At 36.3% G+C, this 22,392-nt stretch overlaps 3 protein-coding genes across 4 annotated transcripts; 2 read left to right on the forward strand and 1 right to left on the reverse strand.

Moving 5' to 3' along the window:
• Nucleotides 1-166: 166 nt before the first annotated feature.
• Nucleotides 167-4,442, reverse strand: LOC117923921. Of its 2 annotated transcripts, none has more exons than XM_034842416.1 (6): nucleotides 3,911-4,441; nucleotides 2,870-2,981; nucleotides 2,584-2,755; nucleotides 2,308-2,495; nucleotides 1,314-1,458; nucleotides 167-429 (listed from the first exon to the last, which is right to left on the reverse strand). In XM_034842416.1, the coding sequence occupies exons 1-5, from the start codon at nucleotides 4,345-4,347 to the stop codon at nucleotides 1,333-1,335; spliced, it is 1,035 nt and encodes a 344-aa protein (XP_034698307.1). In that variant the 5' UTR covers nucleotides 4,348-4,441; the 3' UTR covers nucleotides 167-429; nucleotides 1,314-1,332. The 2 variants fall into 2 exon arrangements, with proteins under 2 accessions (XP_034698307.1, XP_034698308.1); XM_034842417.1 differs by lacking the exon at nucleotides 167-429 and adding an exon at nucleotides 458-1,111 and having other exon boundaries at nucleotides 3,911-4,442.
• Nucleotides 4,443-7,732: 3,290 nt separating this feature from the next.
• LOC117923312 lies at nucleotides 7,733-10,892 on the forward strand. Its single transcript, XM_034841546.1, has 3 exons — nucleotides 7,733-7,915; nucleotides 10,007-10,228; nucleotides 10,312-10,892. Exons 1-3 carry the CDS (start codon nucleotides 7,733-7,735, stop codon nucleotides 10,531-10,533), a joined length of 627 nt encoding a protein of 208 aa, XP_034697437.1. The 3' UTR covers nucleotides 10,534-10,892.
• Nucleotides 10,893-12,634: 1,742 nt separating this feature from the next.
• Nucleotides 12,635-15,772, forward strand: LOC117922863 (rho GDP-dissociation inhibitor 1-like). Its single transcript, XM_034841049.1, has 5 exons — nucleotides 12,635-13,487; nucleotides 13,590-13,656; nucleotides 14,361-14,579; nucleotides 14,677-14,801; nucleotides 15,275-15,772. Exons 1-5 carry the CDS (start codon nucleotides 13,236-13,238, stop codon nucleotides 15,347-15,349), a joined length of 738 nt encoding a protein of 245 aa, XP_034696940.1. The 5' UTR covers nucleotides 12,635-13,235; the 3' UTR covers nucleotides 15,350-15,772.
• The last annotated feature ends 6,620 nt before the right edge of the window (nucleotides 15,773-22,392 follow it).

Raw genomic sequence — 22,392 nt, forward strand, 5'->3', positions numbered from 1 at the left:
ATATTCCCATTTCATGTCTAAATTTAACATTTAGTTTGACAAGATTTCAGGAAATTTCATCCTGATTCCAGCTGGGTCCATGCTGAAAAACCAACTGCCTCCATGTGCTAATTGAAACAGAACAGCTCCTGGCATGTAATATCATATATCCATCACTACCAGGATGTTAGAGGTGTTAAACATTCCATTGTGGTTAGGCATTGGCACGAGAAAGTGACCAAAGATGACAGAGAAAAAACCCAAACCCAAGATCAGGGCATAAAGACAAGTTATTCCCTACCACTAGCCCAAGTACATTTTCATTCTAATTAGAAACAACCAAGTTTACACCTAAACATGTTAATGCACAAAAAAAAAGAGGAACAAAAGACTTCTTCAGTGTGTGTCATACCATCACAAGTAACCACAATGCAACACCCCCCCCTCCACCTGCAATAAAGTAAGAAGGTAGGATTCTATCAGATTTTTTTTTTTCTCTTACCATATATCAATCCACAAGTAAAAGAATTAGTACTTGACCAAGAGGGAAAATCTATAAACACATCAAAAAGTTGACACCAGAAAATATTACCTCAGACAAATATGGTTTCACAATAATAAATGCATGGAAGAAATTCCTGAGGACAAACTCAAACTAATTGTCTGAAAAGCCAATGCCAGACTCATTGAGTAAACTAAATGTGCCTTAGCAGCAAACAATTGGATCTTTTGACTGGCCGAAGGACTCAACAACTCAAAGTTTATGAAATAGATAATTGGGTTGTTGAATCAGAAAAAATACTAATAATAATAAAGAAAGAAAAACACACACACACACACACACACTATATGATGATGATGCTAAAAACTTGCTGATATTGTTAATTTTACACTACCTTTTACTCAATGAAATGGTAACAAGGAGACAGCTGACTAGAACTTGATCATTTAGTTCAGGCAGTATCAGACACTCAGGACCTCAGGCTGAAGCTTCAGAACTACAGCCTGAACTAACAGTGATAAGAAAGTTACTAGTATCTGAATGTGAAAGAAGATGGAGATCCCAAGAGAAGTGAAGCTCCAACTAGCCCTCAAAACTGCATTGAGTTTGAGATTCATGAACCCCTAAATGCTTCATCAGATAAAAACACTCTAATATAAGCACCATCAGAACCAAGCAGAGCAACTATAAAGGAGAATCCTAATGTGAGTGAGGAAAGGATGAAACATGCTCCTCTCAAAAGTCAGCAATTAAATAGGAAACTATAGCAGATATATGGTCTAAAGGAAAGCCTAAAAGAAATGAACTAAAATTTTAGAGGGTCAATACATACCAGTCAACATGACCAAACATCAAGATCGCTTGAACAAATGATGGCGCGCTAACATCTCAGATACCCCCAGTGCAGAAATACTTTCACATCCAAAGAGCTCCTGAAGCTTTGCATCACATAGTATTGCCATCGAATTTAGAGGATCCTAAAAGTGACAAACAAAACCACCTTAAAAGCCAATGCACTTTTTTCACTAACTGGAATTTCTAAATAATAATAGGCTACCACCCAAAAAAATAAACAGAACAGCAGTATGGTAAAAATGAAAAAAATTGTAAGTATGAACAATTTATGGAAACAGATGCATAAATGCTAAGAATTGCTCAATGATGCATAAATCCTTTTCCTTAAATATGTACAGAACAATGTGATTCAACTAGAAAGGAGTTAACAGGGCGGAATCTGAGGGGTCATCAAGAACTGGAGATTCAAATTATCACACAGCTACAAATTGCCTGACACGGGATGGACAACAAGAAAAAAGATTATTTCGAGCACGTAGACATAATGATGCATAGACATGAATGATAAGGCCAAATATGGTAACAAAATATGAACTGCTTATTTCACCTTTCTTTGTAAAACAGCATAGCATATGATGAAATATCTACAGCATAGACACCTCATGACAAAGGCAAGAGAATGAAGTGTAACCCTGAGACACATCTTTTAAGGCCATCTAATGTAATTTAGAATAGACATAGCAACGCTTCTAGCAAACCATGCAAGAGTTAACTGCAAAAACCAAAAAAGCTACAAGTAACAGTTTGCTTTTCCTTACTATTCATTTTTCTTATTAGTAAATAACCTCTCCACAAGGGACATGAGCTTTATGAAATAACAGGCTGGACAATAGTGGATGCAAAACAATCAGACATTTTACACTTTTGAAATATAAGCTGTATAAGAAACTATAAATAGAGAGAATAATCATGACAGAAAAAGAAACTTGAAATCAAGTAAGAAAGGCACGACATGTGCACCTTATACCCACCTCTAATTGGTTGACCTTTATGTACTCCCAAACACGCCTTAGGGCCTCTTCTTGGAGCATCTCCCTATCTCCAGTACCAAAAAACGTGGCAAGTGCATCAGATATCATTACAGGAGATGGACTGGCTTCACTACTTTCAGTTGCAGACTCAACATCCACCTTCAACCGTTTAGCTTGACTGGATTCTCCTGCAAACAAAAACAACAAACAAAAGTCTTAATCAAAGTCTTTATTCTTAGGACCAAACCATGTCATATGTTGTAACCATTAACATACTTGAAGGTTCAAGCGGAATGATATGTTTAGCAAGCAACTTATTCATCTTGAACATATCGGTAGAATCTGTCTCGAACACCAAGCGGAGGGCATCATCACAAATTATCTTTCGCTTGTTACTAGGATCTTGGAGGTTGTTTTTCCTAATGTATGCCCAAAGCTGCTTCACAATCTGAACCAAGCAAGGTGGAGTTCAAGGGTTACTTCAAGATAGTCTATAACTACTTCACAAAACCTGATAAGTGAGCCTGATAAAGAGAAAGTTCATTTCTATGAGAATAAGAACCTGTGTCCTTGGCATGGTTGGCTCGCCAACAACAGCCTGAAGTTCAGTTGAAACCCCACAGACTTTGTTTAGACCCCCCGAGCCGCCTCTTCTTTTGGCTGCAGCTGGAGCACTGCAATTAAACCACAATACAGACACATCAAATTTTTACCCTTTTCTTGAAAAATTAAATGAAGATTGCAGATTCATACATAGAAAGAAATGAGCAATGGCAAATTGTAATGCATATATAATGTTGTAGTGAGACAAAATAGCAATCTTCAGCTAAAAGAACTTCTGTTAAACTTAGAAATAAATCTATCTCTAGCAGAGGTAGAAAGTTATTTGACATGGTTCGGTGCACCACTGACAAGAAGCAGCAAATTGCAATAATTTAACATAAGTATGAATCTAGATAAATAGGATAGCAGGCTCGGATTTGTATAGCCAATGCTTTCTCCTTGACTACAATTTAAAATAAAAACTACGAAAAAAAATGACAGTTTTATTATTATTATTATTTTATTTCAGTCCATTTTTAATTAACAATCTGTATTTAAATTAGAACTAATAAACAAGTTGGATTTTATTTAATATAAATAATTTAGAATGGATTCTTGGAAGTGTTTCCTAATACTTGAGATTTTTGAAGTGTTAGAAAGGTTAAACGCACTTCCAAAAATTTGCAACTGAATTTTCAGATCAGTAATAAATATTCCAAAAATTAGTAAAAATAAAATAAAATAAAATAAAACTGGTACTAGGAAAAAAAAAAACCAACAACAACAACAGAAACCAAAGAGCGAATTTGCCCGATTTAAGACAAATTCCAAAGCAACCCATGTGCATTTTGAACAGCTAGTACAGTTTTGGCTCGTGAAAACAAAATATTCTACCCGAAACCCTAATTACGAAACCAAAGAAACTTCAACAAAAACTGGGTCGCTTTACACAAAACATAAAATTACAACCCTAACCATGAAATTGAACCAAACAAACCCTAGAACCAACATTTCCGCCAAACCAAACAAAACCAACCCTACACATTGGGGAAAAACAGACCTTTCTTTGGGCGCTTGGGCGGCGACACTAGCTGCATTCTGCAGAAAGGCTTCACCTTTCGGTAGGTGATGCGGCTGCGGCTGCGGCTGCGTCTGTGGCTGATGCTGCTGAGGCTGGGGGAGGGGGTACAGGAAGTTGAGGTCTTCCGGCGGTGGGCGGTGGTGCTGAAGGGCAAAATGGGAAGGGATTTGGGGGTGGGGACTGAGGAATTGGGGGTGTTGCTGGAGGGCAAAATGGTCTTTTGGGGGAAGGGGCTGAGGGGGAGACCGGAGCAGGAAACTGATCTGGTCTCTGATGAAGGCAGCCTTATGGGACAGGTCGAGCCCTAGTTTGGCTTCCAGCTGCTTAACGACGCCGTTTAAGGAGGTGAATGAGTTGGGCTCAGACTGACGGAGCAGTGTCTCCACGCCTTTCGCGATATCTTGATCCGACACCATAGCTTCACCTTCATATATTAACCGAAAAAACGGACTCTCCAACGGTTCTCTCCCTTCTCTCTGTCTCTCTCCACTGCACTCTCTCTCTTTCACCTCTCTTCTCCCTTTCTCTCTCACTCTTTATAATCCTGAAATGACGAAATTGCCCCACCATCGGTTTAAACTCTCTTTGCTTTAAAGTACTGTATTACCCTCATGAATCGTTGGATCTGGTGAAGAGGAGGAGGTCATTAGAGTAATTTCCAAAAAGTTACAGGTGGTATCTCTTTTTTAAAATAAAGATAAAGATGACAGATAAAGAAAAAGTGACGAACCGAAATGGAACGTTCCTATCTTTTGCGGCAGATTTAAAAGTGCTTCCAAATTACCTTTCTACCCTCACTGGTCATCCATTTGGGGCTTGCATTATGGGGATAGTGGTGACATTTTGGTCAAGTTGGAATAGATAGTCTGGACCGTTGGTTGGGGATACAAGTGAGTTTGGTCAACAACTTGGAAGTGGTGTGTGTTTTTGAGAAATGAGAAGTCGCTTGATCCAACGGCTGAGAGTGGAGTTCTGTGGATTGGGAGTTTAGAAAAGCATGCCCCATGAAGTTTGGTGTATGTCCTCACCAATCTTGCCTCTTTGCTTTGATTCTCACAGCTCTGAATGAGCTAAGCTGAAAATGAGTGGTGGATTATTCAATTTTAATTAAATTTTTCCTTAATTCAATTGCTTGTGTAAAAACAAAAAAGATCTTAGAAGGCATTAAATAATAATATCCTATGATATTAAAAGGTAGGGTTCTCTGGTCATTAAATTCTTCCTTTATATGTTTGATTTTTATCATAATTTCTTTAATTTTTTTACTCTCTTAGAGCAATAAAAAATAATAACTATTTTTAACATTAAAATGAAAAAAAAAATAGAAAACATATCTGATTAACATATTTTTCAATAGGTATTTAAAAAAAATGAGAATTATAAAAAATGATAGACTGAAAGTGATAATGATAAAAAAGGATCACTTCTCTCGTGAATTCATGAACAAAATTTATTATAAGACAATTTTAATATTTGAATGTCATTTTTTATATTATTCATCTACAATTTTATCTTATTGGACAACAACTTTATCTTACTGATAAGGACTATTAATTACTTGCATACCTTATTTCCTAAAAATGATGGCACATGTTGATGAGATTAGTTTCTAAAAGAAAAGTCAAAGATAATAGATAAATCTTTTTTATTTTATGGTGAAAACAATTTAATAAATTGTGTATTATTAATATAGTGTATTATTTTATATTAATATTGTGAATTATTTTTCACCGAGACATCAATTTAGTATATTAGTAAAGAATGATTTAATAAACTTTTCATCACTCTTTTGCTTATGAGGGGTTGAAAAAAGGTTTTAAAAAAAAGAAAAAGAAAAATAAATAAAATACACATATATAATCAAGAAAAATAGGTAAAAGAAAAGATAGTAATAAATTAAAATAAAATAATTATATTTTTATTTTATTATAAAAATTAAATTATTTATAATATATATATATATATATATATATATATATATATATATATATATATTTTGTATTGCTCGTGATCAAGTAAAAACTTTATTATCCTAATAGAATATACAATTATTTTTTTACGAGTAATTCAATTGTATAACGCTCAACTATTCACCCGGTAGTATAGCATAATAATAATAATAATAATAAATTAATTTAAGTTATGTCACAATATATCGTAATACTGATGTATTTATATTATAAGTATAATACATTTATGTTGTACATATATTTTATGATAAAATCAATAATTTTATAAATATCTATTTATATCATTTTGGCATTGTTATTAACACATCATACCAGTGTATTAACGTTATTCACTCAATGTATCCAAATTGTTTAATCATTTTTATATATGTAAACAAAAAAAAATAATATAAGTATATTAGGGAATATAGTATTATCATACTATAAAATAAAAAATTACATAATTTTTTTTATTTTATTATACGAAATTATTTTTTTTGAAATATATATTTTTTTCAAAATTTGAGATTTTTAGAGGATCAATAAAAAAAATTAATTTTCAATATATCTTAAATAAAAACCACAACATAAAGTTATTATATCGTTTTATATATGTAACATATAATAAAAAACTTTGTCACATAATAAAATGAACAATTATTTTATATGAGCACCCATCAATAAAATAACATACAACTATTCATTTAGCAATATAGCATGTAAGATTTTTTAAAATAAATAAATTATATTATATTATAATATGTTGTACTATTAATATATTTATATTGTAAATATAATACATTTATAATGTACTTATACCTTATGACAAAAGCAAAAATTATAGAAATGTTTGTTTATACTTTATTGACATTGATATTAACACATCGTATCAATACATTAATATCATTCACTTAATGCATTGAAATTGTTTAATAATTTTCGTATATATATATAAAACTACAAGCCTCATAAATTGAAATTATTATTTCATTTGATTTAAAAAATGATTCATAATATAAGTATGTTATAGGTTATAGTATGATCATACACAACTACTACTTTTGTAAAAAAAGTTTAAAAATTTTATAATTAGGTTTGATTGTAATGTAAATATATTTTTATTGTACTCGTATGTTTTAACATTGTCTATTAGATGCATTGAAAAAAAAAAGTTATATACAAAAATTAAGAAAAAACACTAATGCAAAGGAAAAAATATGGAAAAATCATATAATTTTTTTTAAATGTTTTATTGTAAAAAAATGATTAAATATTCTTCATGATTATTATGAAAAATTAATCATTCTAAGTTATTCAAACTCAATACAAAAACATGATTTACCAATTTAAAATAAATATATATACATATATATATATATATGAAAAATTCATCATTCTTATTACTTAACTATGAAACTTATTTTGTTTTTAATAAAATTTAAAATTAGAATAAAAATAAAAATATGTCAATATTTTTTTTTAATGCTTTTAGTTGAATGATATTTATGATATTTTAGCATCTTATTGTATCAAATGGAGTTACGAAAACAGTATTGCCCAAAAATTATGATAAAAAAATCATTATCAGATCCACCTCACCCAATGCTGTAATTCTCTCTTTAAAAAATTGGTTTTTATAGTTTAAAATATAAGAATTTTAATAATTAAAAATATGATAAGAAACAATTGTTTCATTATTTAAATTTTCAAAATTGAAAATACTTCCCAAGAAAAAATTATTATTTCAGTGGCTGACATGGCATGGTTCATGAATGCCACGTAGGTGGGCACCAAATCAAAGGTCAAATATATATAACAAAGATTTCGCCTTGAAGAAGAGGGAGAAGCAAAAATGGCGCAGCTTCTTACCCTACGCCCTCCAATCACAGCCGTTCGATCTGCGCCATCCACGCGCACTGATTCAGCTGTTTTATCGTGTTGCCCTAAAACCCTAAACCCCAAATGGGCTTTTCTGCAGCAGAAGCTCAAGTGCAATGGCAGATTTTCTTGCCTTTTCTCAAACAATCGCAAACAGGTACCCGTGTTTTCTTCATTCTTTTCAATTCCAACTTTCATTTTATTTTGTTGGTTTTTACACTTGGGAACTTTCTGGGCGTTGATTTTTCGTTGTTTTTGGGTGGAGATTTCCGGGTTTGTTCTTGTTTGTTGGGGATTGGGGAAGTTTCTATAAAACCCTTTATGCCAATTCACAGTTTCTTTAAGAAAATCAAATATATTTTTCCTTCTTTGTGGGTTGAATGAGTTCCTATCAATTTATTAATTTTCCTTGTGCTTACGTTGTGGTTCTAATTTATGATCAATAACTCTAGTTGGGGATTTAATGGGGAGTCAAGGGAATAGTTGAAGTAAAATGAATGTTGTTGAGAATTGGGTGCTTAGGTGTTTGGCTAACAGGCACAATTCCAAAGCATAATACTAACTTATAGCATAAAGGGATAGATTAGCCTATATCAGACTTCAAATGAGCTTCTAGGTTCTTCCCAGTTTACTTCATAACTCACTGCCCTCTAACTCGAGAAGCATTTGAAAAAGAATGCAACATTGGGAAATTTGCACATCTGATTTTAGGGAAGTATAATTTGGCATGCCACCCAGAAGTTGCTAATAATTGAACTGGAGGTTCCTTCAGTGGGAGATATGGTATTTAGCAGCAGGCAGTTTCATGTACAATCTTCAACTATAGTATGGATTCAATGATAGAGAAAGTGTGAAGGAACAGATTTTGAGAATGTAGTCTGGTTTTTTTAAAAGGCAAAATAAAAGAGTATTTATAAAAAGGAGGCACCAAATGAGCATCCCAAAGTATACACGAAATATACATAGGTTGCCAAAAGGCAAAGCCAAGAGAAAAGAGGGGCTACAAAAAACAATATCTGCCCTCACTGAGAACTCAACCAATTGAACTAGAGGAGATTTGCATATCTGATTTTGGGGAAGTAGGTTTTGAAGTGGCACCCGCAAGTTCCTGTTAATTGAACTGAAGAAACAGATTTTGAGAACATAGTCTTTTTTTTTTTAAAGGCAAGATAAAAGGGTATATATAAAAAGGAGGCATCAAATGAGGATCCCAAAGTATATAGGAAGTAGACACCAATCGCCAAAAGGTAGAACCTAGAGAAAAGGGGCTACAAAAAACAACACCCACCCTTCACCGAGAACTCAACCAATCAATAAAGCTGAGTTAAGGAACCACAAATTACAAATATAAGAGTTTTTCAGCCTTTGGTTCGATAGCTCCAAAGGAATTGAGCTGGTCTGAGAAAGACTTGTTTAGTGATAAGTTTTATGTTTGTTAAGTCTGAAACTTTCTAACGTGTTCTTCCTAGAGGCACATTCACATTGAGCCTTGGTGGGGAATGGGAGTGGCGTAGGAATAGGAATAGAGTTGAATCACAATGCCATGTGGAAGAAAGGAATCAAAATACCCACAAGAGTTTTGGTTTGTCCTATTCCCATTTTAGTAAGTAATTTGAATGCAATAATGAATGGGAAATATTAATTTCCCATTCTCATTCCCTACTCCATTGTTCCAGCCATGCCCTGAATAATATGCTTGAGATCCTTCCCAAGGTTTGTCTTGTTTAAGAGATAGGGATCAGTGGTATTTTTAGAAAAGGTTTAATGAGGAATAATAGAGGCAAAAGACGGTGAAGTATCTCCTTTTGCTGGTGGATAGAATGTGATACCTTTACCTAGGAGCCATGGAAGAAGGGTGTGGGCTTACAACAATATGTTGTGTTTGATAGAAATGAATGGTGAAGAAGGTTTGCAAGGCTAAGTCTAAATAGTGGGATTAGGCTTTGTTAAGTTTCGTTGTAGAAATACAGTGAGGAAATTAAGAGGCCCTGCTGGAAGTTCTTATTTATGTTTATGTGCCTTTCATTCCACTAGGACATATTCCTAATGTACCATGTTCCTTATATATATAGATAGATAGATAGTTTATTCGCTTAATCCATACAAGGAGGGAGGGAGGGAGGAGGAAGAAAAGTAAAAAGAGAGACTTGTGTTGGTGTCTATTGGATTTAAAGTGTAAAATTTGATACAAAGGTTTGTTTTTCTTGTTTTCTTTTTTACTTGATTTATTTTGTGTCTCTGGCTGCAGGAAGAAGCAAGGAAAGCACTAGAAAGTGCACTTGGGGGAAAGAAAGATGAATTTGAAAAATGGAACAAAGAAATTAAGAAGAGAGAGGAGGTTGGGGGAGGCGGTGAGGCTGGTGGAGGAGGTTGGTTTGGATGGGGTGGACGTTTTGGTTGGTCCAATGATGATCATTTCTGGCAAGAAGCACAACAAGCAAGCCTTGCCATCTTGGGTATCATTATCATGGTAAGCAGTTTCTATTTTCCATTTCTTAGCTTGTATGTTGGTTCTCCTGTGGATAATTTTAGTCCCTCTCTTTTGGGCAACAGTATCTCATAATTGCAAAAGGCGAAGTGTTGCTTGCTGTCATCTTCAATCCATTGCTGTTTGCTTTGCGAGGAACGAGAAATGGGTTTAACTTCATAATCTCGCGTATACTGCAGAAGGTATCTCCAGCTACTCATACAGGGCTTGATAATATGCCAAAAGAGGAAGTCTATTCTCCTGTCTCTGCCAAAGAGAGTGTAGTTAGAAAATGGGGAGGGGAATAATAATTTGTTCCAGGTTCCAACATCACTTCTGGTCATGTGTTGTCACTGGGGCGGTTATCATTTGCAGCGAGTTTCGTAGTTGAATGCAGAATTTGTAGAACACATCCATTTCTCTTCTGAAAGTCAAATAGCTTTCTCATGTTTAGCTTGGAGGAAATGCCTTATGCCTTACCTTAGATGGGTTCAACCCAATTTTCAAATCAGAACCATTCAATCACTTGAATATGAGATATGGTGCAGTTTTGTGATCCTGTATAAACTGAATTAATTAAAATTTTGTTTTTCTATTATTTGAATCAATTCATTGTGTATAATGTAACAGTTGAACAACACACAGATCGATAAACTAATATTTTATATGATGGGTAGAACTGGAATCTGGGTGGTTATGGATATCCCAGATTGCTTTCATGTGAAGCATGTACCATGAACTTGTTTCAAATCCAACAAAAGAACATTATAGATAGGTTGATTTCCATGTATGCATATTATGCATGTATTGAACTAAGGTTATCTTAGATTACAGTCTTTCAGTTGGGTAATCATTTCAAACTAATAGGCTTTTGTATATCATTTTCTACTGACTAGTGGTGACAGGTATAGAATTTTAGCTGGGAAGTCATTTCAAACTTAGGATCCGTGCACTCAAAAGATGAGGAAGTTGAATTGAACAAATTCATTTCATATGGTTTCCAAAGTCTTAACACTCATAATGTTTGCTAAGATCCTCTGCAGAGTCATTTTACCAGAATAGATTTTGAACCCCTCACCTAACCTCACATACGGTCAAAGCCCAGGTGTCATTTATTCTGCTTTTCTGTCCTGTTGTCTCCTTCACTGCTACCATGCCATCATGTTCAAGGTCAATCTCATTTAGGACTGGGAAAAAGGTTAATGGAACATGGGATTGCCCACTGAAAATCACTGCTTTTTGTTTGATTTCATGATACTGAATGTTCTAAAGGGGTGTTTTACTGTACTGTCTCCAGTTTTCAGCAAGTTGTCTGGAAAATGAGACGTGCAAACAGGCTTTAGCAGTGTTCCAAAACATCAGTGTCCAGAAAATGAAATCTGCATACCTGCATTAAAAGTGGCACAAATTTCCATACCATAGTAATTGGTAGAGTTGGGCCACTAATGATAACTTTTTTATATATAAATTATCAAATAGAATTTTATTAAGAGAACTTAATTACTTGCTCCGCCAGTCTCACCCTCCACCGTGTGACAGATGTTAGATTAATTCCTCAACCTCTTATGACAGAAAAAGCCAAAAAGGACACTTGAATCAATGCAAAAAATTAATTACAAAAAAAAAGAAAAAAAAAAAGTAGACTTATAAGTTATCACTCCTTAATCACTTACAAAAAATAAATATTTATGAATTATTGATAGTGGGCGATGAAAAAACCTTTTAAATACCAAAAGATGGGAAATTTTCTTAAATGTGAGTCCTAAATATCAAAAGCATTTTTTAAAATCATATTTGTACCGGATTCTTAAATGTTAGTTGTGACATGTTTGCCTTTTTGGCAAACACAAACAGGGTCAAGGGCAGAGCAAAATAGTTATATTTTCTTTTCCATCATTAAAAGCAGAAGGAAAAAACTAAAAAAAATCCTTCCAAACATGTCTATTTAAAAAATATATTTGTATTTATTTTTTCTAAAAGTGGGAAAAAAAATTTAAGAATAATATATTCCTTTTCATATCCAACAAGATCATTCATTTGCCTCTATCCATCTTTAATTCAAAATCACTGTTAACATATCAAATTTTAATTTTCCTCTGCTGAGAAGGAAAACCATGAAGACTTACCAACTCACAAAGATGGAAGGAAAAGACTCTGGCAATATAAATTATATAATTTTAAAAACGCTAAATGAATGGTTTTCTCGAAGAGAAATCAAGATTTAATAGTCCTACTCATGCTGGGCATTTCCACATGTATCAAAAATTTAATTCATCCACTGAAATACATGCCATAAAGAATTGGACCATCAACTAATTTTCCATTTAAACAATCCAAATTCACCACCCAATAACCAGTGACCTTGAATTGCCAAAAGTAAATGGATTTTGGAAGGGTGTAATGGGGATTTGAAGATGAAGCAATTGAGCACTTCAACGGTTGGGAATATGGAAATGGAGGTGGTGATACGTACACAATGGTTAAGGGCTTTTGAGGAGGTGGGAAGTGGTCAAAGGGCATCTCTCATCCACCCAATCCTAGGCTGTCTCATGTGTCGAAGACCTCCAATCCTTGGTCTTTGAGGAACCTTTTGCAGGAGTGACCTTCACGATCTCCCCACCTCTCTCCCTCTTTTTCTCTTTTATTTTCATGGGATGGGAAGTTCGGATTACCACATGACCATTTCCTAAATTGTTTGAGCTTTTCCTAAACAAACCCATCTCTCTCTTTCTTTCTCCGGGTGGCTTGGCTTTTCTTCTTAGAAGGGTTATCTTGTGGGGTTCTTTCATTTCCTTTGCCATCTACCCCTCTGGGATTCTTGGACCATAGTTTAGTGTTTTTTTTTCCTTGGGTTTTCCCTTTGTTGTTGTCTTCATTAGGGTCAGAGAGATTCTTCCTAGTGGATCCTTGTTTTTTTATTTTTTTATTTTTTACTTTTCCTTTTTGGGTTGTTTGTTGAGGAGTCTAGTCCTCCGTGCCATTTGGGTTTCTGCTGTTTGATTTGTGGTTGATGTCTCTGGCTGTTGGGGTGGTTTCCAGTTCCAAAAGCATGGGTTTTGACAACAATGAGGGTGCAGTAAACACTGATCTTTCAGAGACTAAGAGCACAGCAAAGACTCCTGCAGATGAAGAGAGAGGTGATGAACATGGAGGGTGTGAGAATTCTGTGGATGCAACTGAGGAAGAGGAAGAGGAAGATGAAGAGAGGAAGATAGAGTTGGGTCCTCAGTTCACTCTCAAAGAACAACTTGAGAAAGATAAGGTTCGTTTTCCTTAATTAAAGCTGTTGATTGAACTTGTTTTTGCTTTTGCTTTTAATTCTTTGTAATTTTGCTTATTTTTGTGGTGATTTTTGAGGATTAAGGATGATGAGAGCTTGAGGAGGTGGAAGGAACAGCTTCTTGGCAGTGTGGATTTGAATTCTGTTGGAGGTAATGTTCTTCCTCTCCATTTTTCCCCTTGAATTCTGTTTGGTCGCTGAGAAAAACAGAGACAAATAAATAAAAATGCGGTCTTTCAACTACCATTTTGACCCCCCTTTTCCTCCAAATTCCTGGTTGAATCCCATCCATTCCTGTGCTATCATATTTTCCACATTATTCTATCCAGAATCACTAGAAGGAAGACTGGAAAATAGCAGAAGGGTAAATTTGGAACATCCTGTGGGGACAGAAAGTTTGAATTTTGACATCTTTTGAAATGTATGTTGATGTTGTCTGTGTGTTGTGGACTGTTTTCCCAAGTAGAAGTCATAAAAATTATTCCTGATTAATGTCTTGAAACAAATTTTTTTGGGCGAAAAGTTCTGAATTTTGGCATCTTTTTCCCACATTTTCTATTCAATCATCTGCTATTACCTTTGGTGGGGTTTTAGCCCTTTTGGGCTCCTGATGACAGTTTCACCATTTTCTCTCCCATTTTTTGAAATTAAATCCTCTCCCCAATTGGATTAGTGACTAATTACTGAAATCTTGAGACGGGTCCTTCGCGTCTTCTTTCTTTGGTTAATTCTTTGCCTCTGCATGTCTTATGGAACATTTTTGTGTTTTCTAATGGAACAGTAGTTGCAGTATGGCTGCTTTGTGTTATGGAGTCTGGGAGAATTTTATTGAACCTCTTTTCCTTTATAATGTAGAAACTCTAGAACCAGATGTTAAGATCCTGGAACTTGCAATAAAGTCCCCTGGTAGACCTGACATTGTTCTTCCAATCCCTGAGTCGGGAAATCCTAAGGGCTTGTGGTTTACATTGAAAGAAGGCAGTCGTTACAGCATGAACTTCACTTTCAAAGTCAGTAACAACATTGTATCAGGCCTCAGATGCACCAATGTTGTTTGGAAAACTGGACTCAAGGGTAATCTCTCTGTCTTCTCTCAATTTTAAGTTAAAAGAATTAGGCCATAGACCCTTGGAGTGGATGTTCTTCCTTATGTGAGCTACTGTTTTAACAGTGGACAGCACAAAAGAGATGCTTGGAACCTTCAGTCCTCAGCAGGAGACTTACACTCATGAGATGCCCGAAGAGACGACCCCATCTGGGATCTTTGCTAGAGGAACTTACTCAGCTAAAACCAAGGTAAGTTCGAATAATTCCCTCGGTTTTCTCAGCCTTCAATTTTTCTTCATTACACCAAATAATTCTCCAGAACTGAACAAAGAAAATTGGGAATTGGTTTCTGAGTCCTACCTGTCTCACAATAAAAGACTTTAATTTGGTGGGAAGGGGTGGTTGGATTTTGAGGCTGCAGTTCTTCAGATAGGTGCTGGACCACCCTCTTCCATGACCATGGAAAACGAAAATACACAGATTCAAGAAATCCTGTCTGCCCCTATTAATTTTGTTTCTTGTCATGTAATGGCTTTTCCCCATTGAAGCAATCAATTTGTTAGTTGGGCTGCCATAAAATTAAAAATCAAAACTGTAGGACATCAGCCTAGCATCGAAATAAGATTTTATCAATCAATCATAAGAATTTGCCTTAAAATCATGCAAGTACAGCAGTAATGATCTTGCTGATTCCCTTGATATTTCTCTTCTTCTCTGTTCAGTTTCTTGATGACGATAACAAGTGCTACTTGGAGATCAACTACAGCTTCGACATCAGGAAAGATTGGCAGTCATGAGTTCTTACATCTTCAGTGTCCTTGATTTGCCTCAACTCTGATTGTTTTGGAAACCCACTTTATATGGTGTGCCCCATATCTATCTCATTCCATTCTTGGGCATTCAGTTCAAAGCCTGTCTCATTCCGGTTATCTAAACAATGGAGAAAGGAAAAGAAAAAAGTAGCTGTTAGAGATATTCATTTATTAGGCCTCTTTTAATAAACTCGAGCTTGGCCTGTTTCTCAGAGCTCTCGCACTCTTGGTTCTCAGGAAATCCAGGCTGAGGTGCAAGGAAGCTACTGGTTGGTGTTTGTGTTGAGCTTTGTTTCTGTAGTTTGAACCTTTTTTTAAACGGGTTTCTAGAGAAGATTGCTAGAATTTGAAAGCAGAGCAGCGAAGGGTTTGGTGAATAATTGTCTGTCTTCCTTTTTGGCATTCTTTTACTTCTCTCTCTACTGCACTTCTTTTCATTTTTTATCACTGCATGTGCCCAGATGCTTGCATGTTTGGTCGTTTATTCCAGTTTCATGATTCAGTACAGGCTTTGATCACTGATTTCTGGTAGGAAAAGCACAGGCCTCTGATGGGTTGTGTTCGATCGATTCTAATTTTCATGTAGGGATGGGAATTTTTGGGGTTTAGCGGTCTTTGAGAGACATAGAAAATTAGTGCGTTTTTATAAATTTAAGCTTTCATATTTTTATTTGAAAAATAAATTAAAGTGGATTCTTAAAAGTATATTTAAGGTTTTTTAAAGATATTTTTATTTAAACGGTTGACAAAAGTGATTTTTAAAAGTAAGTTCTCATTTAAATTATGAAAAATTATAGTTTCAAGCCACTCATTAAAAAGATTTGGACAGATGCGAGCGGACTTTTCAAATAATATCCATGCATTTTACTAAATGCACCTACTTTATTTTTATTTATTTATTTTTAACCTTTCATAAAAGGTTTCTCTAATCGTCATATTCTCAAATGAATATTAAAATCATATTATTTGGTCAAAAATAAATAATATCAATTTAAAACCTTTAAAAATATTCTTTTGATGAAAAATAAATAATAACATATTAAAAAATAATGATAAAAAATATTTTATATAAAATAAATTATAAAAATTAGTACAATCTATTTTTTAAATATGTAAATAAATTAAAAACCCCTTTGAGAGTGGTTTTAAGAAGTGTTTCCAACTTTTTAATACTTTAAAATTTATATTATTTAAGAATTAGAAATGATATAAACGCTTTCTAAAATCATTATCAAACACGTTCTAAATGTGTTGTATTATATATATTGTGGACCTCGCATTTCGTGCTCAATGCGTTTCCCACTCGATGGCGAGCTCGATTTTTATTTCGAAAAATTGATTTTTATTGATTAGGAAAAATGACTTGGAGTCGCCACTTATTTTTGTTTTATTTTTAAAGGGTAAACAAAATAAGAAAGAAAAACCCTAAGTGTGACTCCTTATTTTGGAAAAGGTGATCTACGAAAAACCGGATCGGGTTCGGGAGTTAGGTTACTTATCGGGAAGGTACGGTAAAAACCGTAGCACCCCTCTAAGTCCCTAAAGTCGGGTCTTTACTAATAAAATGAAGCTGACATGACAATTGATGCGTAAATCAATGGATACCCCAAATAAATCATGCACATGTGAGAATCAGAAAATGCATGTAGACTAACCAGAGTAGGAATGAGTGTGTACCTGAGCAGCGAGCCACTATGCGCTATCAAAAGAGAGGGTTAGTGCAAAATAAAGAGCATAAACGTAGCTCACATGTCACTAAATCGAATACAAAATCATCAAAGGCATGCACGACACTCCACTCAAAATTCATTTTTTATTTTAAAGAAATTTTATTTGATGTTGGGCCCCCACCAAAGCCCGTTTATTTTTACATGAATTAATTCCATAAATTCCATTATTCGGAATTACAGAATTGAATCTATACTTATTTTAAAACATTTTAAAAAACAGAAGAGTTATGAAAATTGCTTGCCAGAAGGAAAGATGACAGCAAATTTTTATTGAAAATGAACTCTTGGGTGATCTTAAAAATTCTAAGGATGAAAGATGAGAAAATTGGAATTATTTGAAAATCAGAATTTTGAGAAAGATATTTACAAAATGGGATTTGAGAAAACATTTTCAAAATCAAATAAAAAGAAATCCAAGAATGTCATATGGCCCAAAGGTGGCCCATACTAAAGATGGCCAATGCATGGTCCGGTAGGAATAGGGCCCAGTTGACTTGTGCATGCTGAATACAGAAATCCTTACTCACAGCATCTCCACATCAAAAGCTGTATTTGGAACCGTGTACGTATCTACATTCTTGTCTTTCACCAAGATGTCCAAATTCTTTGCCTCTTTGAAGAGATTTCTCCTTCCGTTTAGCTTCTCATTAGTCTTGCCATGTCCACTTCCCAATTCCACCAAAGCTGTGATCCAATCAGAATCTCCCTGTGACCGACCTAGTACTTGAACTGAATCTCCATGTACCTGTATCTGAACTCTATCTTTTCTTGAATGTCCTCCAATATCTTCCCTTTGGTGTCAGAAGCATCTATCTCCGGCTTCCTATGTATCGTCTCAAACATCTTGAATGCTGCGGCCTGACCAGCAGCAAAATGCACTCATGCAAAGAGATGCCTGCCCTAGAGACATGGAACCAGTCAATACGGCAATAATGACATTCAGAACTGTACCCCCAGTGTATCATTTTTCCCAGTATCATTTTTGCACCAAACCATATTGCCAAAACACAACTTGCAAAGATGATGAACATAACTGTTCCAAGGCCTAAATCCTGCAGCCAGACTTTCGAAAACACCTGATTTATAAGCATTTACCAGAAACTAATTGTATTTAATTACAACTTGCTTTTCCCCAGTAAATAATGCAACTGTTCTAATTGAGTCGATTGTCTGTTCTACTACAGTTGCTGCTGTTGCATAAGCTTTTGGTCCGCGGGTAGCCATCTTGGATAAGAAGAGAGACATGGCTCCACTAGCTATCACATGAAGAGGAGTTGATGATAGCATGACAAGGGTAAACAAAAATCCTTTAATGATGTTATGACAAAGCCTCCAAATAACAATCATTTTCATTTACCAGCCTAATATCCTCCACTGTTTGATCCTTACACATCATGTTAACATTTCCATCTTTAATGGCAAAGAATCCCTTGCTTTCTTCCACCTCTGTTTTCAGCCAATGCTGCAGAGACAAAGGCTTGTCCAGAGACGGTTGATGGCATCATAGGTGTTGCTGCAACAGAGAGTATTTTAGGGGAATCCAATCTGGTAACAGGAGTGGCAGAAACCCATGTGGTTTTAGCAGCCAACACTTCCTCGGTGCTAGTATATCCACTCCCAGACTGAGCAACAAGATGTGAAGAAACAGATGTGGGGCTTGAGGGACCAGAGCAAGGTGACATATTCATGGGCTGGTTTGCAAGGACACCATCATTTTTGGTCCCACAAAGTAAAGATTCAAATTCAATTACTCTATATACCCAAGCGGGAACAAAAGATTCCTTGTTGTTCACCATTTAGCATTTCGTTCCAGCGTCTGAAACATCTTTGCGGGTCACGCTTCCTCTAATGATGATGGCTTTGTACATTGAGATGAAATGCATTGGGAGGATGCCACTTGTCACTCGGTTTACGCCCATCCCAATGCTATACTTCTCTGCCTCTAAAGTCCGAATATTTAGCCCTGATCCATCTAACCATGGCGAGACGAGTTGAGCGTGTTCAACAAACTCAACTTCCTCACATCATCCTCAATATATGGGTTCATGCATGGAGAGTAGGGTGGGGATCAGTGAGGTGTTTGCGCTTTACTGTCAATACAGTGAACACCCAGCCATATGCAAGCATCACTGTCACTGGAATTCCCATTGGAAAAGGTGCCATATGGATCACAATCCACTCCTGCCCGGAATCCCAGCAAAGCCAATCCTTCAGAATTAAACGACCAACACCTTTGAATTCCTATTTGCAAGACCATCATTACCACTGACCGCTGCAGTATCAGAATGCCATGCATCAGGAAATACTTTATCTGCTTGAGTACCCATCCAAACAGCCAACATAAGCTATCCTTTGACCTTGTTCCCCTTTCTGTCCTCTAACCTATTCCACTGAGGTGCTAGAGGACTGTACGGGGAAACCCGTTTGGCATTGAGATCAAATACAACCTGACCTATGTAGTCATTCTTCATTAAATCCTTATCTTCCACTATAACTCCCAGCGCTGAAGCCTGCATCCAATCTTTTGAGAAAGCAAACACCCGGTCCCATTCTAAATTAGTTTTCTTCTCAAAATGTGGTGTGGTGCCCTTATAGCTTCCAAGCTTAACTTCAACACACGGGTCACAGCTTCCTGTAACATCCCTTGATGGTTTGAAGGCATATCAACTTCTATATCCTCACAATCCCAAAAGCATCTTCTTTGCCAACCACGTATGCACCAAATGTAGAAATGACCCATGTATATGATTAATGCAAATCCCCCCAATCATCCAGACTGTTGAGTGTGCCCAGATTCACATGGACCTATATTTGTTCCTATCATCAACAAGTAGATGGTTTCCATTTGCTTTGCCAGCTTCTGGAAGAACCTCATTTGAACGTTTACGCGACCGAACCCATGCAACAGGTATTGGCAGGGCGCTGGTAGTGTTATCTTTTTTGCATGGCTCTCGTGTATAGCCTTTACTAAATTAAGGAAACATATCTACCAGCATGTGCAAAAGAAATTGTTGTAGGGAATCCGAACCATATGAGACCCTGTTTTTCTCAGAAAAACTCAACCCAGAGAGCTCTTGGATTGTGAGAGAATCCTTGCAGAGGCAGCAGAGAACTCGCGATGTACTCATAAACACCGTGGCTGTGTGTTCTACAGAATCTGCATGGAACTGAAATCCACCAAGTCTTTTCTGCGTGAAGCCTAATGGGACTCTTCATCACAATATCCATGCCTATAAAAACCGCTTTCATATAAGTAAAACACGCCAGAATCCTCACAGACCAGCCTCTCTTTCTTTCCAGGCCTCATCATTAAACTGCCACCGCGTGTCACCCTTGAAGACGCACCCTTGGTTGTTGATTTTTACAATGTTTTGGGCTTCCTCTGCTCTTTGGTAGGATTATGGGACCTCATACATGTGAGAAAATGGGCAACAAGTGAGTAATGCAAGGAATGAGAGGTAGATATGAACATGAAGGGCACGTGATGTCATGGATGAAGTATGGCCACGGGTGGAGAGAGAAAATGTGGTGAGGAAAAAGAATGGGTAAGTTGGGTGTTGGGAAGAATGAGATGACAGGTATGGTGGGTATGAGAAGGTGGACGTGATGATGGGTACAATGGAGCGAGTCTGATTGGTTTAGAAGGAATGGATGGCATGTATGAATATGGGAAAGTGGGTTTGAACGGTGAGAGGTGGTGAAAGGATGGATAGAAGTGCATGTACGTGGTTAGTATGGGGATGAGAATGAGTAGGAAGATGAGAAAAGGTGAAATGAAGAATGGAAGGGCATGTATGTAGTGAGTATAGGATGATGGAGTGAACGACATGGGAGGATATGGGTGATAAGTTAAAGGAATGTATAATGGATGTTTGTGGGGCCAGGTAGGGATAAAATAGACATAGAAGGGGGTTGAGAGTGATGGATATGGTAATCGGGTCCATTACTGGGAAAAAGGGCATTAAGTGAAATTCATGGGCCTGAAGGAATAGACCCAGAAGTAATGTTTGATGAACAGAGGATATAGTCATGGTCCATATCACATTAACCTCATGATTTTATGCCAATATTCCTAGCATAGCCTTGAAAATCACAGCAGCAGCTTCAAACGGCAAAACGAACGTCATCTCGGACAATGGAACCTCTCCGTTTATTTGCCGCGAGAACCCGTAGTAAACTACAATAACAACCACGGAAGTGATCCCCAAAACGGCACGACATCACACCATCATGCCTTGGGCGTAGGGAGAAAAAGTTGCCATCACATGCTTCTCATCGCCCTATTGTGACTAACAGCCATATTTACTTGCTGCATCATCCCATACTCTCCCTTTGATAACCAAAACTGGGCACCCCCTTCAACCTGTATAACCTCTTATCTACTCACTCTAGTAACAATGCTTTGGAGATGCAGACTGCACAGGATAATAATGCATGGCTCTCTTAATATGTGAACATCGTATTGCCAATCAGAAATCCTCATAAACTGAATCCCCAGCTCTGATATTCAGCCTCATCAACGTACCAGTAACAGGGAAACAAAATGGAAGAAAAAGGAGCCAAAACAAAAACAGGGGAAAGATAGACGAGGAAAGAAGTAAAAACATGAACGTATTAGAGCCTCATTTCAGGTGACATCCATAGGCTAATACGGGTAAGGGGATCTCAAGCTAGAGTTACAAAATATATGAGAAACATAACTCCATTAACTCCAAGCCAAACCACAAGGATAACAGCAAGATCAATAACAACAAGAAGGGAATGACCCATAAAATCAAGAGATTCCAGCATATAATCGAACCCAAACTGATGAGTAATGTAAAGCAAACCAAGATGAGAAGAATATGAATCAAAGTAAGCAAGAAAATCGCCTTCAACTTACCTGCAGCTGCCCTCTTCTCCTCTTCTCTCCTTCTCCAAGCTTCCCCCTCCAGAGAACACAGTTCCCTTTCTCCCTCTCTCTAAAAAAATCTCTCCAACGGCCTCCCTGAGCTTCCTCTCCAGTTGCCATTTCTCACCCAAAAATCACCAAACAAAAGCTCTCCCCTCCCTAAAGATTTCTGCCACCCCCTCCCTTCTAGCCGATCTCCCTATAGCCATATCCCTGGAAAAAGCCACAACAGCCAGCCCCACTACCCTGCAGCTGGCAGAAAAAAAGTATCCCTCAATGGCCAAACAACACCACCTCCCCCTCTGCAACTGGTTCCTCCACCAAATAACAGCCAAAATGACTTTATTTTTTTCTGATTCCCCTTGACACGTGTCGACCCCAGATTGGCCTTCAAAAGCACTACTATG

This window comes from Vitis riparia, chromosome 10 (assembly GCF_004353265.1).
Source record: "Vitis riparia cultivar Riparia Gloire de Montpellier isolate 1030 chromosome 10, EGFV_Vit.rip_1.0, whole genome shotgun sequence".
Taxonomy (NCBI): Eukaryota; Viridiplantae; Streptophyta; class Magnoliopsida; order Vitales; family Vitaceae; genus Vitis; species Vitis riparia.